Source organism: Ranitomeya imitator, chromosome 4 (assembly GCF_032444005.1).
Source record: "Ranitomeya imitator isolate aRanImi1 chromosome 4, aRanImi1.pri, whole genome shotgun sequence".
Classification (NCBI taxonomy): domain Eukaryota; kingdom Metazoa; phylum Chordata; class Amphibia; order Anura; family Dendrobatidae; genus Ranitomeya; species Ranitomeya imitator.
The window spans coordinates 295845006-295862039 of record NC_091285.1 but is presented as its reverse complement, the minus strand read 5'-3'; the positions used below and the strand labels follow the sequence as shown (position 1 = coordinate 295862039).

The 17034-nt window shown below is 43.2% G+C and overlaps 1 protein-coding gene across 19 annotated transcripts in view; it reads left to right on the top strand.

Annotated features, from left to right (window-relative positions):
- Positions 1-17034, top strand: part of NRCAM (neuronal cell adhesion molecule) — a 377012-nt gene that overhangs the window by 218837 nt on the left and 141141 nt on the right. For all 19 annotated transcript variants that reach the window (XM_069764776.1, XM_069764771.1, XM_069764766.1 and 16 more), the window contains exon 2: positions 7562-7751. In XM_069764776.1, coding sequence (XP_069620877.1) covers positions 7664-7751 — 88 coding nt within the window. In that variant the 5' untranslated portion in view covers positions 7562-7663. The remainder of the gene's footprint in view (positions 1-7561; positions 7752-17034) is intronic.

Here is a 17034-nt window from a genome sequence, read left to right as displayed (position 1 = left end):
GAAATTTCTTTTGTCCGTTACTTTGATCTGCTCTTTGTCTTCCTATTCTGTCATGGCATTTGTGGATTCAGGCGCTGCCCTGAATTTGATGGACTTGGAGTTTGCTAGGCGCTGTGGGTTTGTCTTGGAGCCCTTGCAGTGTCTTATTCCATTGAGAGGAATTGATGCTACGCCTTTGGCCAAGAATAAGCCTCAGTATTGGACCCAGCTGACCATGTGCATGGCTCCTGTGCACCAGGAGGATATTCGCTGTCTGGTGTTGCATAATCTGCATGATGTGGTCGTGTTGGGGTTGCCATGGCTACAAGTCCATAACCCAGTATTAAATTGGAAATCTATGTCTGTGTCCAGCTGGGGTTGTCAGGGGGTACATGGTGATGTTCCATTTCTGTCTATCTCATCATCCACCCCTTCTGAGGTCCCAGAGTTCTTGTCTGATTACCGGGATGTATTCGATGAGCCCAAGTCCAATGCCCTACCTCCGCATAGGGATTGTGATTGTGCTATTGATTTGATTCCTGGTAGTAAGTTTCCTAAGGGTCGACTGTTTAATTTATCTGTACCTGAGCACGCCGCTATGCGGAGTTACGTGAAGGAGTCTTTGGAGAAGGGTCATATTCGCCCGTCATCGTCGCCATTGGGAGCGGGGTTCTTTTTTGTGGCCAAGAAGGATGGTTCGCTGAGACCTTGTATTGATTACCGCCTTCTAAATAAAATTACAGTCAAATTTCAGTACCCCTTGCCGCTGCTGTCTGATTTGTTTGCTCGGATTAAGGGGGCTAGTTGGTTCACCAAGATAGATCTTCGTGGTGCGTATAATCTTGTGCGTATTAAACGGGGCGATGAATGGAAAACAGCATTTAATACGCCCGAAGGCCATTTTGAGTACCTGGTTATGCCATTCGGGCTTTCTAATGCTCCATCAGTGTTTCAGTCCTTTATGCATGACATCTTCCGAGAGTACCTGGATAAATTCCTGATTGTATACTTGGATGATATTTTGGTCTTCTCGGATGATTGGGAGTCTCATGTGAAGCAGGTCAGAATGGTGTTCCAGGTCCTGCGTGCTAATTCTTTGTTTGTGAAGGGCTCAAAGTGTCTTTTTGTTGTTCAGAAGGTTTCTTTTTTGGGGTTCATTTTTTCTCCTTCTACTATCGAGATGGACCCTGTTAAAGTTCAGGCCATTTATGATTGGACTCAGCCACCATCCCTGAAGAGTCTGCAGAAGTTCCTGGGCTTTGTTTGTAGGTTTTTGTGTTGACCGCAAAGCTCTCTTTCCTATCCTCGGTCTATTCAGTAAGTCGGGCCTCACTTTGCTAAATCTATTTCATCTCTGTGTTTGTATTTTCATCTTTACTCACAGTCATTATATGTGGGGGGCTGCCTTTTCCTTTGGGGAATTTCTCTGAGGCAAGGTAGGCTTATTTTTCTATCTTCAGGGCTAGTTAGTTTCTCAGGCTGTGCCGAGTTGCATAGGGAGCGTTAGGCGCAATCCACGGCTACCTCTAGTGTGGTGTGATAGGATTAGGGATTGCGGTCAGCAGAGTTTCCACGTCTCAGAGCTCGTCCTGTGTTTTTGGTAAATGTCAGGTCACTTTGTGTGCTCTAGACTTCAAGGTCCATTGTGGTTCTGAATTTCCTGTTCATAACAGATAAGCCTATGACATATCATTGGGATAGATCAATATTTGATCAATGGTGATTTGACACCTGGTACCCCAGCCGATCAGCTGTTATTGCCGGAGACGGTAAGGTCTCTGATGCTGCCTGAACACAGTAGGTGCACTCTTAAGATTATAGAGGCCGAGTATTGTAGATCCCCCCCCATTCAAATGATTAGATGGTGGATTTGCCGTACCCAGCCATGGCCACTATAATAATGATGGAGCTGTTCTTATCTGGCAGTATCCAAAAACTTCCAGCCAATCAGCTGTGACCATCAGCAGCCGAAAGCTGTTGGATACTGCCGAAACAAAGCAGCTCTAACAAACTATAGTGGCCGCTACACCGTACTTCATATTCACCCCCTATTCTAGAACATCTGGCCAGCAGAAGTGGTGGTGATAGGGTGTAGGTGCCATGTGTCGCAGCCCCACTGATCTGAGTTTGATGGCCTATACTGAGGATAAGCCATCATTTAAAAAGTAGTGGTTTATGCTGTGTAATAAATTTGGCACATCTGTAGGCTGTTCAGTCAAACATTACACCACAAGTTAGTTGGTTTACTTTACGCCAGAAATTTGTGGCAAAATTTTGGTGCATATTCCCCCACATTCCTTTGCCTGTGCAGCCATACCTGTTTACCCTAAAACATGCTTTCTTGTCAGACGAGTTGGGAAAGTTGCCTAAAACACATCTGATTTAAGCCATGTTAGAATTTTTTTTGGTGCAGAACATCCATAATACTGCCGTATTAGCTTCAGAAATGTCTCCCAATCAATTTCAGTTTTTCTAACTTGTAACTCGGGACATAACTAGGTTTTCACATACAGTTTTCATTGTCATGCATTGGAACTTGTGCAAATGGCTTCTGGATTACTGTAGAGAGGGCACCTCCAGTGTTGAAGATTTACAAGTTGTGGCAAATGGGACACATTCCTTGTTGCAACTGTGACCCGATTACCAGAATTTATCATTTAGAAATGCTTATATCGATGCTACTGGTTTATTGTATACTACTTGCTTAGAGCTCCAAGTGAATAGATAAAGCTTTTAGGATTCACATTAAACATTGTCTATATATAACATTTCAGAGTTTAGCTTAGGGGCTAAAAATGCATTAGGCTCAAAGCACTTTGGCCTGAAGTTCATAAATTAGGTCATGAAATATACTGCTTGGCTTAACTTCTTTTATGAGATTGGATGAATGGATTGAAAATGAAAATGTAATTGAAGTTAGAATAGCTAAATAAATTAATATATAAAGTAAATAATACTTTCAAGATGTAAGGTTCATAAACCTACAGTAACAAAATATTTGAGGTGAATAGTTCTTTGTGCTTTAATCAACTTTCAGGTTTATTAGTAAAGGTTGTTATATATACTTATCAACATTGAAATTACAACATCAAGAAGGCAAAGTTGTGGAATTATGCATATCACAGGCTTGATAAATCTGATAATGATATGCAAACAGTGAAAAAATAGAAGCACAATTTTCAAGACATCTGTTTATTCATTATCAATGATATTTTTATAATTACACAACTTTTCCATATTAGTCTTGCAATTTAAGTATTGAGAAGACAACAATCTGTTTGACAGGCCATCATTCAATTAGTTGTGGAGCCGGTGAACATTGGTGCTCCAGCTCACAGGCTTAGGCAGAGGCAGAGTTGAGCTGCCATGGCAGGTAGTCCATGAATGAAATTGGCGCTATTTTGAATAAAAAGTAAATTAAATTTAAAAAGTTAGCTATTAAAAAAAGATTTCCACAATTCTTTACAAATGAGTCTTCATGAAGGAAAGTGGTCACTGATATTTATGTCTGGGAAAATCTTCACCGTAGACATTAAAATGTCATTGGATCCTGCCTTCGCAATAGGGCAAGGGGCTGGGTAAACACAGAGTGAATTCTATTAATGTTTTTGGACACTGGCAAGGAGCCATGTAACTTGTGTTTAGGATCAAATTCAATAGTTACCATGATATCCCTTAAAATTGAAATCATCAATTTAGCTACCATATATTCGTTACTGTGCTCTATTGCAGTATACAATAAAAGCAATCATGTAATTGCAGATTCAAATCTCCTAAAAAGAATAAGGTAAAAAAAAATCATACTTTTCCCAAATTCAAAACTAAAGAAAAAAACATATTTGGTATCCTCATCTTCATAGACATCAGATCTAGAAAATGTAAAATTATTTTAACTGCACGTTAGACACAAAAAAACTATCAGAGTAGTTTTTTTTTTATTTCAGTCATAACACTTCCCCCAAAATTCAGAACAGGCAATCAAAATGTTATATGTACACCAAAAATGTTATCAATAAAATCTACAGCTTGGTGTGCAAAAAAGCAAACTCTCATCGATTGATCCATCCATTGATGTGAAAAAAAAACAAAAACATAAATTTGGAATTTCCTTTATTTTCCAGTCTAGATAATAATACTTCCAAGTCATTTTTATGGCACAATTAACACCATAAAAACGAAATAAACCTTGACAGAATTGTATGTTTCTTTCATCATTTCATACTATTTGGAATTTTTAGTTCATTATACAATGTTAGTGAAGAATCAAAAAAGTTGTTTGAATCATGCTGACCTTATACTATGATATTATATGTTTGTAACTTCTATCCTGTGGAATCTTTCAATAAAGTTTTAAAAATAATCAAAAAAGTTATGGCTTTTCGAAGAAGAGAAGGAAAAAATAAACTAATAGTCTTGACAAAGAGGAGTTAAAAATCCTTTCATCTATCTTATTTAGAGAATTGTTTTCTCCAAAGTCATCGGCTTCAATTCAACAAGACTGATGTGAACAATGCCGATCTTGTTGAGAAGCCGTGTTGGAGCCAGATGCTCCTGATTCATTAAGAGTTACATGCATCTTAATGAATCTGGCACGTCTGAAAAGGTCAGGGACTGGAGTAAGATTTCTCGAGTAAGGTACGCCACAGCTCATAGTGAATTTGATGAGTTATGGTGTCACAAACCATTCCGCCCCATCCCACCCAAGGTCTGTCCGTTGTGGCAGAGCTGAGCAAAACTTGGAAGAAAATGACAAAAGTCACAACATTTTTGTGCAACATTGAGATGTGCATTTTGTGGGTTATCAAAATATTTTACGTCATATTTCTGGTTAAAATACTTTGAATCAGGGTCTTAATAAGTCTCTTACTTTGGAAGTCAATGCTACATTGGTTGTGACTGGAGCAGACACCGTTATTACAGAAATTTTCTGTAGCTGACTGTATTATGCAATTTCTTGTACTTTCAACATCATATGCAGTCAGAATTCAGCCAATGCTTCTGTCTTTTAACAGATGGTCACTAGTGTAACTAGGGGACTGAAGTGCAGTTGCACACAAGCACATTGCTCAGGAGAGATAGAATCAGAAGGCGGTAAAGCAGGCAATGTGCACAGACGTATGAAGAGGAAACCTTATAAAGGTGCTGAATAGTGCGAATGTGCTCTGAAAATGTCTTATTCGAGGATGCTCGGGCATTCTCCCAGTATCGTGGGCTTGCTCGTATATTATGTTCACGTCACTGAGGCTGCATGGTTTGCGGCTGTTAGACAATCTCAACATGTGTGGGGATCCCCTAACAAACAGGCTATCACATAATATACGAGCACGCCCAAGATACTGGGATGTTATCCGAGCAGGTTCGCTCATCACCAGTGCTGAACACTTTGTTGTATTTTCTTCCCTTACAGCTGTGTTCTCAGTACATTTTTGGCAATTATGTGATAACTTGTATTTCTTAGTAATGTGTAATTGTGCTGTTAGATTGAATATTGTGTAGTTGTGCAGTAAGGGATAATAAAGTATGCAGGTGGATGTAGAATTCAGACATTGAAAGACAATACAGCTAAGACAGGTAAGCTGCAGTCGCAGGAAAATATAGAGCTTGTCTGCTTTGGGAAACCAATTTACAAATGCCCTCGAATTGTATTGTTAGGTAATATAGGAGAGTCCCTCGTCCAGGGCTTCCATAATGCAGAGAGGGACTACTAAGAGCATCTGTCTATATGGAGGAAGAAGCAGATCCGTGCTTTGCTGGAGAACCTATAGTTTGCAAAGGAAATGATGTTATGTGCTGCAGAGAATTGAAATATTTGCTCCCCTTCAGATTATCAATGAGCTTTGGCAGCGGACCGTCATCTGATGACCTTATTTTCAGGGCGATTCTAAGGGCAGGTGCAGAAGGCCTTATATTCTCTGAGAGAATTGAGCCGATTATGCAAATAACACTCTGATCAAACTCTAATCAGAGTGTGATCAGAGTGAGTACAGTGTGATCCAAATATCGGATCAAATCCAGGCATGCAGCAAATTTTTCCTTGGGCAGTCTGTCTGAAGCAAAAAATCAGATGTGCACCGCCCCGTAAACCAACACTGGTATGAGTTTTTTTCAGATCGCACTCAGACAGCAAATGCGCTCATGTGTAAGTGCCCTAACCAAAGGGATTTTCCATGAAAACAATCACTTTAAGCATTACCTGAACGTAGTTCCTTACAATTTTTTTCAGATAATGGCTCCTCCTCAAGTACTAGAAGGATCTATTAATAGTTTCTTTACATTTAAATACATTTCATGCAAAATTGCATTTATGCCGTGTAAGTTATATCATTACAGCATGTAGCTCCCATATTACTATTTAGCATAAGCTTCCACTCAATTGTTAATTATCTTTGCTTCTTGTGTTCCCCTGGATGAGCTATGGTTGTATAGTAGAGAAATGTCTATAAAGTAGTGCATGTTGTGATTGGGAATGGCAGCAGATCGCTGTGTGGTGACAATATGAGTAGCCATTGAGGACTATGCTCTATGCACTATGCCTAAGGCCAATGGCACAAGACCGTATTATCAATCCAAGTGCGATCTGACAACACATCTGATCGCACTCAGAGCAATGGTATTATGTGGGGTCGCTCACATGTCCGATCTTTTCCGGACAGAGCCAGTCCAAGGACAAATTTACTTCATGTCCGAGTTTGATCTGATATTCAGATCACGCTCGGCCGTCCAAGTCAATGAGCGTGGGAAATCATCGTACTGCATCTGAGTGGAGTCGGATTTCCACTCACTGACTCAATGAGAAGATTGAAAAATATGGTTCTCCATCTTCTCTTTATGCATTCGACAGGATCAGAGAACACTATGGAGTGTGATTTGCATAATCTGCCCGATTCTGTACCCATCTGGATCCTGGATTTACTACGGTAGTAAATCCAGGATCCAGACGGGTACTATGGACACTTATGGGTAATTAACCCTTTTACCTTTGTACTAATTCTCTATATGTTGCGGGGTGCTTTGCTTGTGATGCGGGATATGGTTAGCGCGATTGTGCTATTGCAACATCTACTTTAGCTGCTACGCATCAGCTTTAATTGCACACATGCAGGGACTACAGGTATTCACTACCGCAATACTTAGTTCACTATTGTCCCGTCTTGTGAACCTGTAATTTTGGTTGCACGTATGGATATAGTCACTATTCATTGTTTCTAACATGATTTTCTACTATATATGATGTTTTATGGTGATAATTGACTTTTCAATAAATATGTTTCTATGATTTTTCTGGCTAGTTTTTGACTCTTGTTTCTCCGGTGTTAGCTATTCATTATTGAGTCGCCGTATATGCATGTGATTGAACTGACGTTTATTTCTTAATGTTCTGCATTATGTTTGTAGAAGAAATTAATTTCAATCACTTTTATGCAAATTGTCTCTTCAGAAAGGAAGATGACTTGAACTCTAGTGCCTCCTATTATCTTCTCTTACATATTTGTGTTGTTTGGGGGATGTACATAATTTTTGGCTGTGTTCTTTGAGGCTGCATTCCATATAATTAAATATGAATGTGTTTTTTCTGTTTCAGCTTCTATCTTTATGACACTTGGATTCAGATTGTGAAGGAATCTGTTGTGCTAAGGAGAAAGACTTCTGTCTCCGCAGGAGTAGATTAAGACAGTTTAAAATAATGCAGAAAAAAAGATTATTCCCAAGCAGAGCATCTCTGGTAATTGTCTTGTGCCAAGTAATTACAGGACTGGAGGTACCACTTGACCGTAAGTATCAGCCGACTTTTTAAGATTGTTGTAGCTCTCAATATGCGTGTCATGGACCCTCAAAGGCACCAGCTTAGCTAAACTTCGTATTTCTTCAAGGGAACCTGCCAGCTGCTGTATCCCCCTACACTGCCACCATGACTCTATAGCACCCTAATTTTTCATTTTAATAAGCTTTGTCCTGTGCCTTAGCGATTGATTTATAATTTTCTTATCAAGTTTTAACACACTCTGGCACCATGCAAATCATTGAGGCTTAGTAGTCTCCGGGTTTTGATCCCCCTGGAATAAGCCTCCCTTCCATTCCTTAAACACGCCTCACAAGCTGTGAAAGTGTGACTGACAAGACCAAAAACAAATGGTAAAGCAGGAGAGACAAAAAGCGCAAATAGGGTCTTATCTGATATCCAAGTGGTATAAGATATTGTAGGTATGCTCACCTGATAGGGTTGTGACAGTCACAACACCTATAGAAGCATGTAAAGGCTGCAGCAGGACCACCAAGGATATACAATGTAGTGAGTGAGGAATACAGTATTTCAAAGTCCGCGCTGCGCAAGGATGCAAAAATGTGATCACACACGGGGGTGAAGCATGAATGCGGTTTGTCAACTCGTTTCAAGGTTTCCAAACCTCTACATCAGGACCAAGCAACAATGAATTTGTCATTGTGTTTTGGTCCTAATAAAGAGGTTTAGAAACCTTGAAGCACGTTGACAAATGAACCGCAGTCATGCTCACCTCCATTTGTGATTGTAATTCATTGACTGGCTGACATGACTTGTGTGTGTGTATGTATATATATATATATATATATATATATATATATATATATATATATAACCTCAAATATATATATATTATTCGGAAGGTGAAATAAGTATTGAACACAACACCAATTTTCTAAATGCATATCTAGCGCTGCTATTGGCATGAAATTCTCACCAGATGCCAGTAACAACCCTTCCAATACACACGGGCGAATAAATCAAACCATAGATGTCCATAAATTCAGTTATCTGCAATAATGAGAAATGACACGAGGAAAAAGTATTGAACACTCTTACTGAAATTTGATTAATACTTCGTACAAAAGCCTTTGTTGGTGGTGACAGCTTCAAGATACCTCCTGTATGGAGAAATTAGTCGCAAGTAGTGTTGAGCGATACCGTCCGATACTTGAAAGTATCGGTATCGGATAGTATCGGCCGATACCCGAAAAATATCGGATATCGCCGATACCGATATCCGATACCAATACAAGTCAATGGGACATCAAGTATCGGAAGGTATTCTCATGGTTCCCAGGGTCTGAAGGAGAGGAAACTCTCCTTCAGGCCCTGGGATCCATAGGGAGGTGTAAAATAAAGAATAAAAATAAAAAATATTGATATATTTACCTCTCCGGCGGCCCCTGAACTCAGCGCGGGTAACCGGCAGGCTTCTTTGTTCAAAATCAGCGCTTTTAGGACCTGAGAAACACGTCCCGGCTTCTGATTGGTCGCGGGCCGCCCATGTGACCGCCATGCGACCAATCACAAGCCGCGACGTCACCGCAAGCTATTAGCGCGCTCATTTTTAAAAATGAGCGCGTTAATGGCTTTCAAAGACGTAGCGGGTTGTGATTGGTCGCGGCCGCGACCAATCACAAGCCGCGACGTCACCGCAAGCTATTGACGCGCTCATTTTTAAAAATGAGCGCGTTAATGGCTTTGAAAGACATAGCGGCTTGTGATTGGTCGCGTGGCCGCGACCAATCACAAGCCGCGACGTCACCGCAAGCTATTGACGCGCTCATTTTTAAAAATGAGCGCGTTAATGGCTTTGAAAGACATAGCGGCTTGTGATTGGTCGCGTGGCCGCGACCAATCACAAGCCGCTACGTCACCGCAAGCTAGTGACGCGCTCATTTTTAAAAATGAGCGCGTTAATGGCTTTGAAAGACATAGCGGCTTGTGATTGGTCGCGTGGCCGCGACCAATCACAAGCCGCGACGTCACCGCAAGCTATTAGCGCGCTCATTTTTGAAAAATGAGCGCGTTAATGACTTTCAAAGACGTAGCGGCTTGTGATTGGTCGCGGCCACGCGACCAATCACAAGCCGCTATGTCTTTCAAAGCCATTAACGCGCTCATTTTTAAAAATGAGCGCGTCAATAGCTTGCGGTGACGTCGCGGCTTGTGATTGGTCGCGTGGCGGTCACATGGGCGGCCCGCGACCAATCAGAAGCCGGGACGTGTTTCTCAGGTCCTAAAAGCGCTGATTTTGAACAACGAAGCCTGCCGGTTACCCGCGGACTCACCAGGGGCCGCCGGAGAGGTAAATATATCAATATTTTTTATTTAAATTCTTTATTTTACACATCTCTATGTATCCGATACCGATACCCGATACCACAAAAGTATCGGATCTCGGTATCGGAATTCCGATACCGCAAGTATCGGCCGATACCCGATACTTGCGGTATCGGAATGCTCAACACTAGTCGCAAGCATTGTTCAGGTGTTATCTTGATCCATTCTTCCACACACTCTTCAGATCCTAAAGGCTCCGTTGGCTCCTTCTAAGAACTCTGAGCTTTAGTTCCATATGTACATTTTCTAATGGATTCCGGTCAGGTGATTGGCTGGGCCTTTCTAGCAGCTTTATTTTCTTTCTCTGAAACCAATTGAAAGTTTCATTGGTTGTGTATTTGGGATCATTGTCTTACTGAAATGTCCACCCTCGTTTCATCTTCATCATTCTGATAGATGGCAGCAGATTTCTATCAAGAATGTCTCTGTACATTTGTCTATTTATCCTTCCTTCACTTATATTTAATGTTACCAGTGCCATATGTTGAAAAACAGTTCCACTCCATGATGTTCCCTCCTCCAAACTTTACTGTTGGTATAGTATTTTTGCTGGGACATGCAGTGCCTTTTGGCCTCAAAACATGGCATGTATTATGGCATCCAAAAAGTTCAATTTTGGTCTCATCAGACCAAATTACATTCTCCCAGTATTTCTAAGGCTTTTTTAAATTGTGTTAAGAAAACTTTAAATGGGCTTGAATATGCTTTTTGTACAGCAGTCTTGCATGGTGAATGTGCATTCAGACCATGGAGGTTGAATGCATTACTTATAATTTTCTTTGAAACAATAGTACCTGCTGACTTAAGGTTATCCTTGGCTCTTGGACAAGTCTAAAGATAATTATTTTCACTCCTCTGTCTAGAACATGGACATGACTGGTTTATGCTGAAATTATGTTCTTTCCACTTAAGAACTATGGCCCCAACAGTTATTACTGTAACCTTTAGTAGTTTAGAAATTATTTTATAACCAATGCCATCAGTATGTTTTGCAACAATAAGGTCGCAAAGCACTTGAGAAAGCTCATTGGTTTCACACATCATGAGAGGTTACTTGTGTGGTGTTTTGGTAATGAAACACCATTTTTAAGGCCATCAGTTAAAGCAGCTGATTTTTTTTCACTAAGTAACAGGTTGCTTTCTAACTACTGATAGATTTCAGCTGGTGTCATGACTTTCCATGACTTTTCATGGAGGTCTTTCTTCATGTGTTCAATACTTATCTATCTGTTGATAGGATTTACCCTCCTAAACTGTCTATGTGGGCATTCTGGTCATAGGAAACCAAATAAAATGATAACTTGATATCTGCGATCTGATGCTTAATTTCAGAGAAATGCTCCTTTTTCTTATATGTAAATGACCTCTTCCTGGCTATGGGGGAGGACCTTGTCTGCAAGAAAACTGAGCCCCCAGAGCTTATTTTAAATATGTAATCTCTGACAAATCTTGAGACTTTCATGTCAATAGCACCTTTAGAAACATATTTACTTCTAAAATTAGCGACATGTTCAATACTTATTTTACCCAATGTGTGTGTATATACCTTATCATTGAAATTCCAACACCAAGAAGACGTCATAGATTTATGGACATCACAGAAATAGTAGACATGTTAATGATATACAGGTGATCAAAAATGGAATTACATTTTAGCATCTCAATATACTTATTATAAACACAACTATTCCTGCTATTAATGAGGTTATTAATGGTTGTCTGAGGAATGTGTTCCCACACTGAATGCACTTGGATACCCAAATCATCGAGATCTCCTGCTGTAGGCCATGGTAGTATGTTTAGGACACACAGGCTGCCCACAGTAGCACAAGCAACATTGGGCCTGGCCTACAGGTGTTCCATTGACCTCACATAACGGCTTTCATGGCACAGAGCAAGACGGCAATGGAGGATTGCATAGAGGTCAGTTTTCTTCCTCTATGCTTTTTTTTGGATTCAGTTAAAGCTTGGGATTGGGCTGGAGACCATGTGGGTAATGCCACAAAGAGACTTTGATGAGGAAATGTCACGCCGGTCTTTCTCCTAGGTTTATGGTGTGGGGTGGCTAATTTTATAGTAGCCAGACTTTTCCCGTTTTCATTCAAGGTATACTAACAGCTGTGCATTTCATCAAAATCAATGGTACAGGTATTTTTTCAAAGTGTCCCAAAAGTTGACATCCAACATGACAACAACAGCCCATATGTTGCTCGTGCTTCTGTGAGCAACTTTCATGGCCTGCATTTATATCTATCTATTTCACACACACACACATACACACCCAGATATTGATAAGTAATGGGCCTTGAATATTTGTAGCAGATAAAAATAAATCCTGTTGCTATGGAAATAAGTATTAACTTTGACAAGTGCATGTGCTATGTTTTAGCAGAAAGGTTATGTCATTTTGAAATTGTGATTAAGGAAAGTTAACTATGTCAGGTGAAGATTGGAACTTAAGCAAAAACCTTTCCAAAGACATCTTGTTTTTGCAGGATCATGCGCCTGCTCATAAATCATGTCTTGCCCTGTAAAAACGCCATGAAATTGGCTTTTAAATTTGGTCTCATATGATTATTATCTCTTTTGAAAACTCAAAAAAGAAACTAAATGGTAATTGGTGCTGTGGAGTGTTTTGTAGCACAGGATAGCATTTTTTTTTCTAAAGGGCTAGAATTAATTTTTGATTGATGCACTAAATGTATACAGTTGAGAGGTGAATAAAATAGTACTACTTCGAAAACATGTATTTTTTATCTAGGCTAGATATATATATATATATATATATGTTAGGGGTCGAGTTCCCGCTCCTGCACAGGAGGAATCTCGAGCCACCTCCGCTGCGGTCTCCCATTCTTGTCCAGCCGCAGTGGAGTCTGCTCAGCAAGGACGTCGGTCCCAGCGTCTTGCTCATTCTCACTCTGTTCTGAGAGTTACTGCTGCTTCTCCAGTCTCTGCCATTAAAGTCAGTGCTGGTCAGCAGCGAGCGGACTTCTCTGGGCCTAAGTCCTTGTCTGCACGTACTGAGCATGCCCAGGGTAAGATCTCCCGTTGGAGATCGAGGGTCATGTGCTCAGGCTCTGCAGCACATTCCATTGGTCCTCTTGGCAGGTCTTGGAAGGGCAAAGGTGTTGTGGCCACTTCCTGTGCTGCAGCTATATAAACTGCGCATGACCGCACGGCCATGCGCTAGTATTGTCTTACAATTGCTAATGTGTGTATGTTGTGAGTGCAAGTCGTCCTTGGATACCCCTACCCTATTGAATGACTGTTCGCGGAAGGTGTATGGCTGCTACCTAGCGCCCGACTTATCCTACAGCACTAGTCACACATTATAGCGTCCAGTTGCTGTGACCGCCAGTACGGCGCCGTGCACTTCCTCTGTGCTTTCCTTACCCAAGCCTGGGTGGTTAGTGGCGTTCGTCAGTGCGGCACTGCATGCACTCTTGTGCCTTAATATTGCTCTTCAGTTTCCTTACACACCCAGTTGCGGTGTTGTGCCAGCAAGGGTCTAATCGGACTTCAATTCCTGTTGGGGTTGAGTTCGCTGACTACTTGCTCGCGCTTAAGGTGCGGTACTGCGGTCCTGTGCCTTAACAGGATTGCTTCTTTCACGCTGGGTGAGGTTAACCCACGCGTGTATACTTTAGTGTACCGCCATGTAGTCTGCTAATTGCTAGCAGCAGGTTTTCACCTGCACGGTGGACCCCGGACTGCGAACGCATCTATACCATCTGTCTTGGTGCGTTCCGCCAGTCCTAACAGAATACTAGCGCCAGGGTCTGGCTAGTAAAATGGCGGACGACCAGCGTTTACAGCGGTACATCCAGAAGCTGGAGGGAAGGTTGGCGGCTCTTGAGCGTTCAACCTCAGCTGTGGATGTTACTGCTGTCGCTGTTCAGGCTGCAAGTGTGGCTGCAGCTACCTTGTCCACTGCCGCCCCTGTACCGACGCTATCTCGCCTCCCGCTACCAGAGAAATTTTCTGGTGACAGTAAGTCCTGTAGGGGTTTCGTGAGTCAGTGCTCAATACATCTCGAGCTTCTGGCCTCTCGTTTCCCTACAGAGCGGGCTAAGGTGGGCTTTATAATTTCCTTATTGTCGGACAGGGCGTTGCAGTGGGCTACGCCGCTGTGGGAGCGTGGCGATCATGTGGTGCAGAGTGCTCCGTTATTCCTGAGCACTCTGAAACAGGTCTTTCTAGGACCTCATGTCACCCATGACACGGCGCTCCAACTGTTGGCACTGACTCAGGGTTCTTCCTTGGTCAGCCTTTTTGCCGTCCATTTCCGCACTCTAGCATCTGAGCTGGAGTGGTCGGATAAAGCCCTTATCCCTATATTTTGGAGGGGGCTGGCTGACCACGTTAAGGATGCTCTGTCTACTAGGGAGATTCCCGCCACACTGGAAGAGTTAATAACAGTATCTACTCGCATTGACCTCCGTTTTCACGAGCGGAGGTTAGAGCAAGCCCAGTGTAGGCAGAGGTTTCGGCTGGCTCCCACCTTCGCCAAACATTTGGAATCTCCAGTCCAGGCTCCTGAGTTCCTGGAACCTAAGGTGGTGTCACGAGCGGGATCTAAGTCCCAGACCGCTCGTGCACTCCAGGGTTGCCATGTATGCCAACAGTCAGGACATCTTGCCACCAGATGTCATCAGCGGTCGAGGAAACGTCAGCGTCTAGTGGTAGTAGGTGGAGGTGCACTAGACACTGCGACGTTTGCCTCCAAATTGTCCTTTAAGGGGACAATTACCTTTGGCTCATCCTCCCACTCGGTAGACCTCTGCGTGGATTCTGGGGCGGAGGGCAATTTTATGTCTTCTGCCTTCGCCCAACGTCACGCAATACCCCTGGTTATGCTATCTCAACCAGTAACGGTACGAGTGGTGAATGGGTCGACACTCCCCGCACAGATAACACATCAGACCATCCCTGTTACTCTGTCCGTGTCGCCATCCCATCAGGAGATTATTTCTCTGCTCATCATTCCTGAGGGTATTGATGAGGTTCTCTTGGGGATACCTTGGCTACGGTACCACTCTCCTCACATCGAGTGGTCCTCAGGCAGAATTCTGGGATGGGGTGAATCATGTGGGGGTAGGTGTCACCGAGAGTGCGTTCAGGTTGCTACTACTGAGGTACCTGCAGATCTATCCTCTCTCCCCAAGCAATATTGGTCTTACGCAGACGTGTTCTCCAAAAAGGCGGTGGAGACCCTTCCGCCCCATCGCCCCTATGACTGTACTATCGATCTCTTGCCTGGTGCGGAGCCTCCCCGGGGTCGAGTTTATCCATTATCTCTCCCGGAGACGGAGGCCATGTCTCAGTACATTCAAAAGAATCTGGCAAGAGGGTTTATCAGGAAGTCAGTGTCACCTGCTGGGGCAGGGTTCTTCTTCGTGCAGAAGAAGAATGGGGAACTACGTCCATGCATAGACTACAGGGGTCTTAACGCTATCACCGTTAAGAACAAGTATCCTTTGCCCTTGATATCCGAGCTCTTCGATAGGCTTCGGGGAGCTAGAGTGTTTACTAAATTAGATCTGCGGGGTGCTTACAACCTGATTCGCATCCGTGAGGGGGACGAATGGAAAACGGCGTTTAACACCAGAGATGGGCACTATGAGTATCTGGTGATGCCCTTCGGGCTCTGTAATGCCCCAGCCGTTTTTCAAGACTTTGTCAACGACATCTTCCGGGATATGCTTTCCACCTCAGTTGTAGTCTATCTGGATGATATTCTCATCTTTTCTCCAGATATTGACTCCCACCGGAGAGATGTTGGCAGAGTCTTCGACCTCCTACGGGCAAACTCTCTTTACGCTAAGTTGGAGAAGTGTATGTTTGAGCAGGAGTCTTTGCCGTTCCTGGGCTATATCATCTCCGCCCAGGGATTGGCTATGGATCCTGCCAAACTACAGGCTGTGATGGACTGGCAAGAGCCCCATTCTCTTAAAGCGGTGCAGCGCTTTATGGGGTTCATTAACTATTACCGCCAGTTCATTCCCCACTTCTCAACTCTGGTAGCTCCCTTGGTAGCCCTCACCAAGAAGGGAGCGAATCCTAAATTGTGGTCGGAAGAGGTCTCCAAGGCCTTCACTTCTATTAAGTCCCATTTTGCTAGCGCTCCCATCTTACATCGTCCCGATGTGGATAAACCATTCCTAATGGAGGTGGATGCCTCATCCGTTGGTGCTGGAGCAGTCCTCTATCAGAAGGATGCTCAAGGTCGGAGGCATCCATGCTTCTTCTTCTCTAAGACCTTCTCGCCAGCGGAGAGAAACTACTCCATCGGGGATAGGGAGCTGCTAGCAATGAAGTTGGCCTTTCCTGAGTGGAGACATCTTCTGGAAGGTGCGCGGTTTCCCTTCCAGGTTTACACTGACCACAAAAATTTGGTCTACTTACAAACAGCCCAGCGGCTAAATTCTCGCCAAGCCAGATGGTCCTTGTTCTTTTCCCGGTTCCACTTTTCTCTTCATTTCCTCGCCGGGGAGAAGAATATTCGTGCTGATGCTCTCTCTCGCTCCCTTATGTCAACTGAAGAGGAGGAAGAGGAGCCTCGGCTTATTGTTCCTTCTGAGAGCCTGAGAACCGTAGCGCCGGTTTCGCTTGAGACTGTGCCTCCGGGCAAGACTTTTGTGCCCATTAATTTGCGACCGGAGGTTCTCTCTTGGGCTCATTCATCCAGAGTGGGTGGACACTTTGGGACAAAGAGGACATCTGAGCTACTGGCGAGGACGTACTGGTGGCCGCATATGGTCCGGGATGTCAGGGATTATATTCTGGCGTGTGTCTCCTGCGCCAAAAATAAATCTCTGCGTCAAAGGCCAGCTGGGTTGCTCTATCCCTTGCCGGTGGCAGATAGGCCCTGGGAGATGGTCGGGATGGACTTTGTCGTGGGTTTGCCCAAATCTCGCGGCTGTACC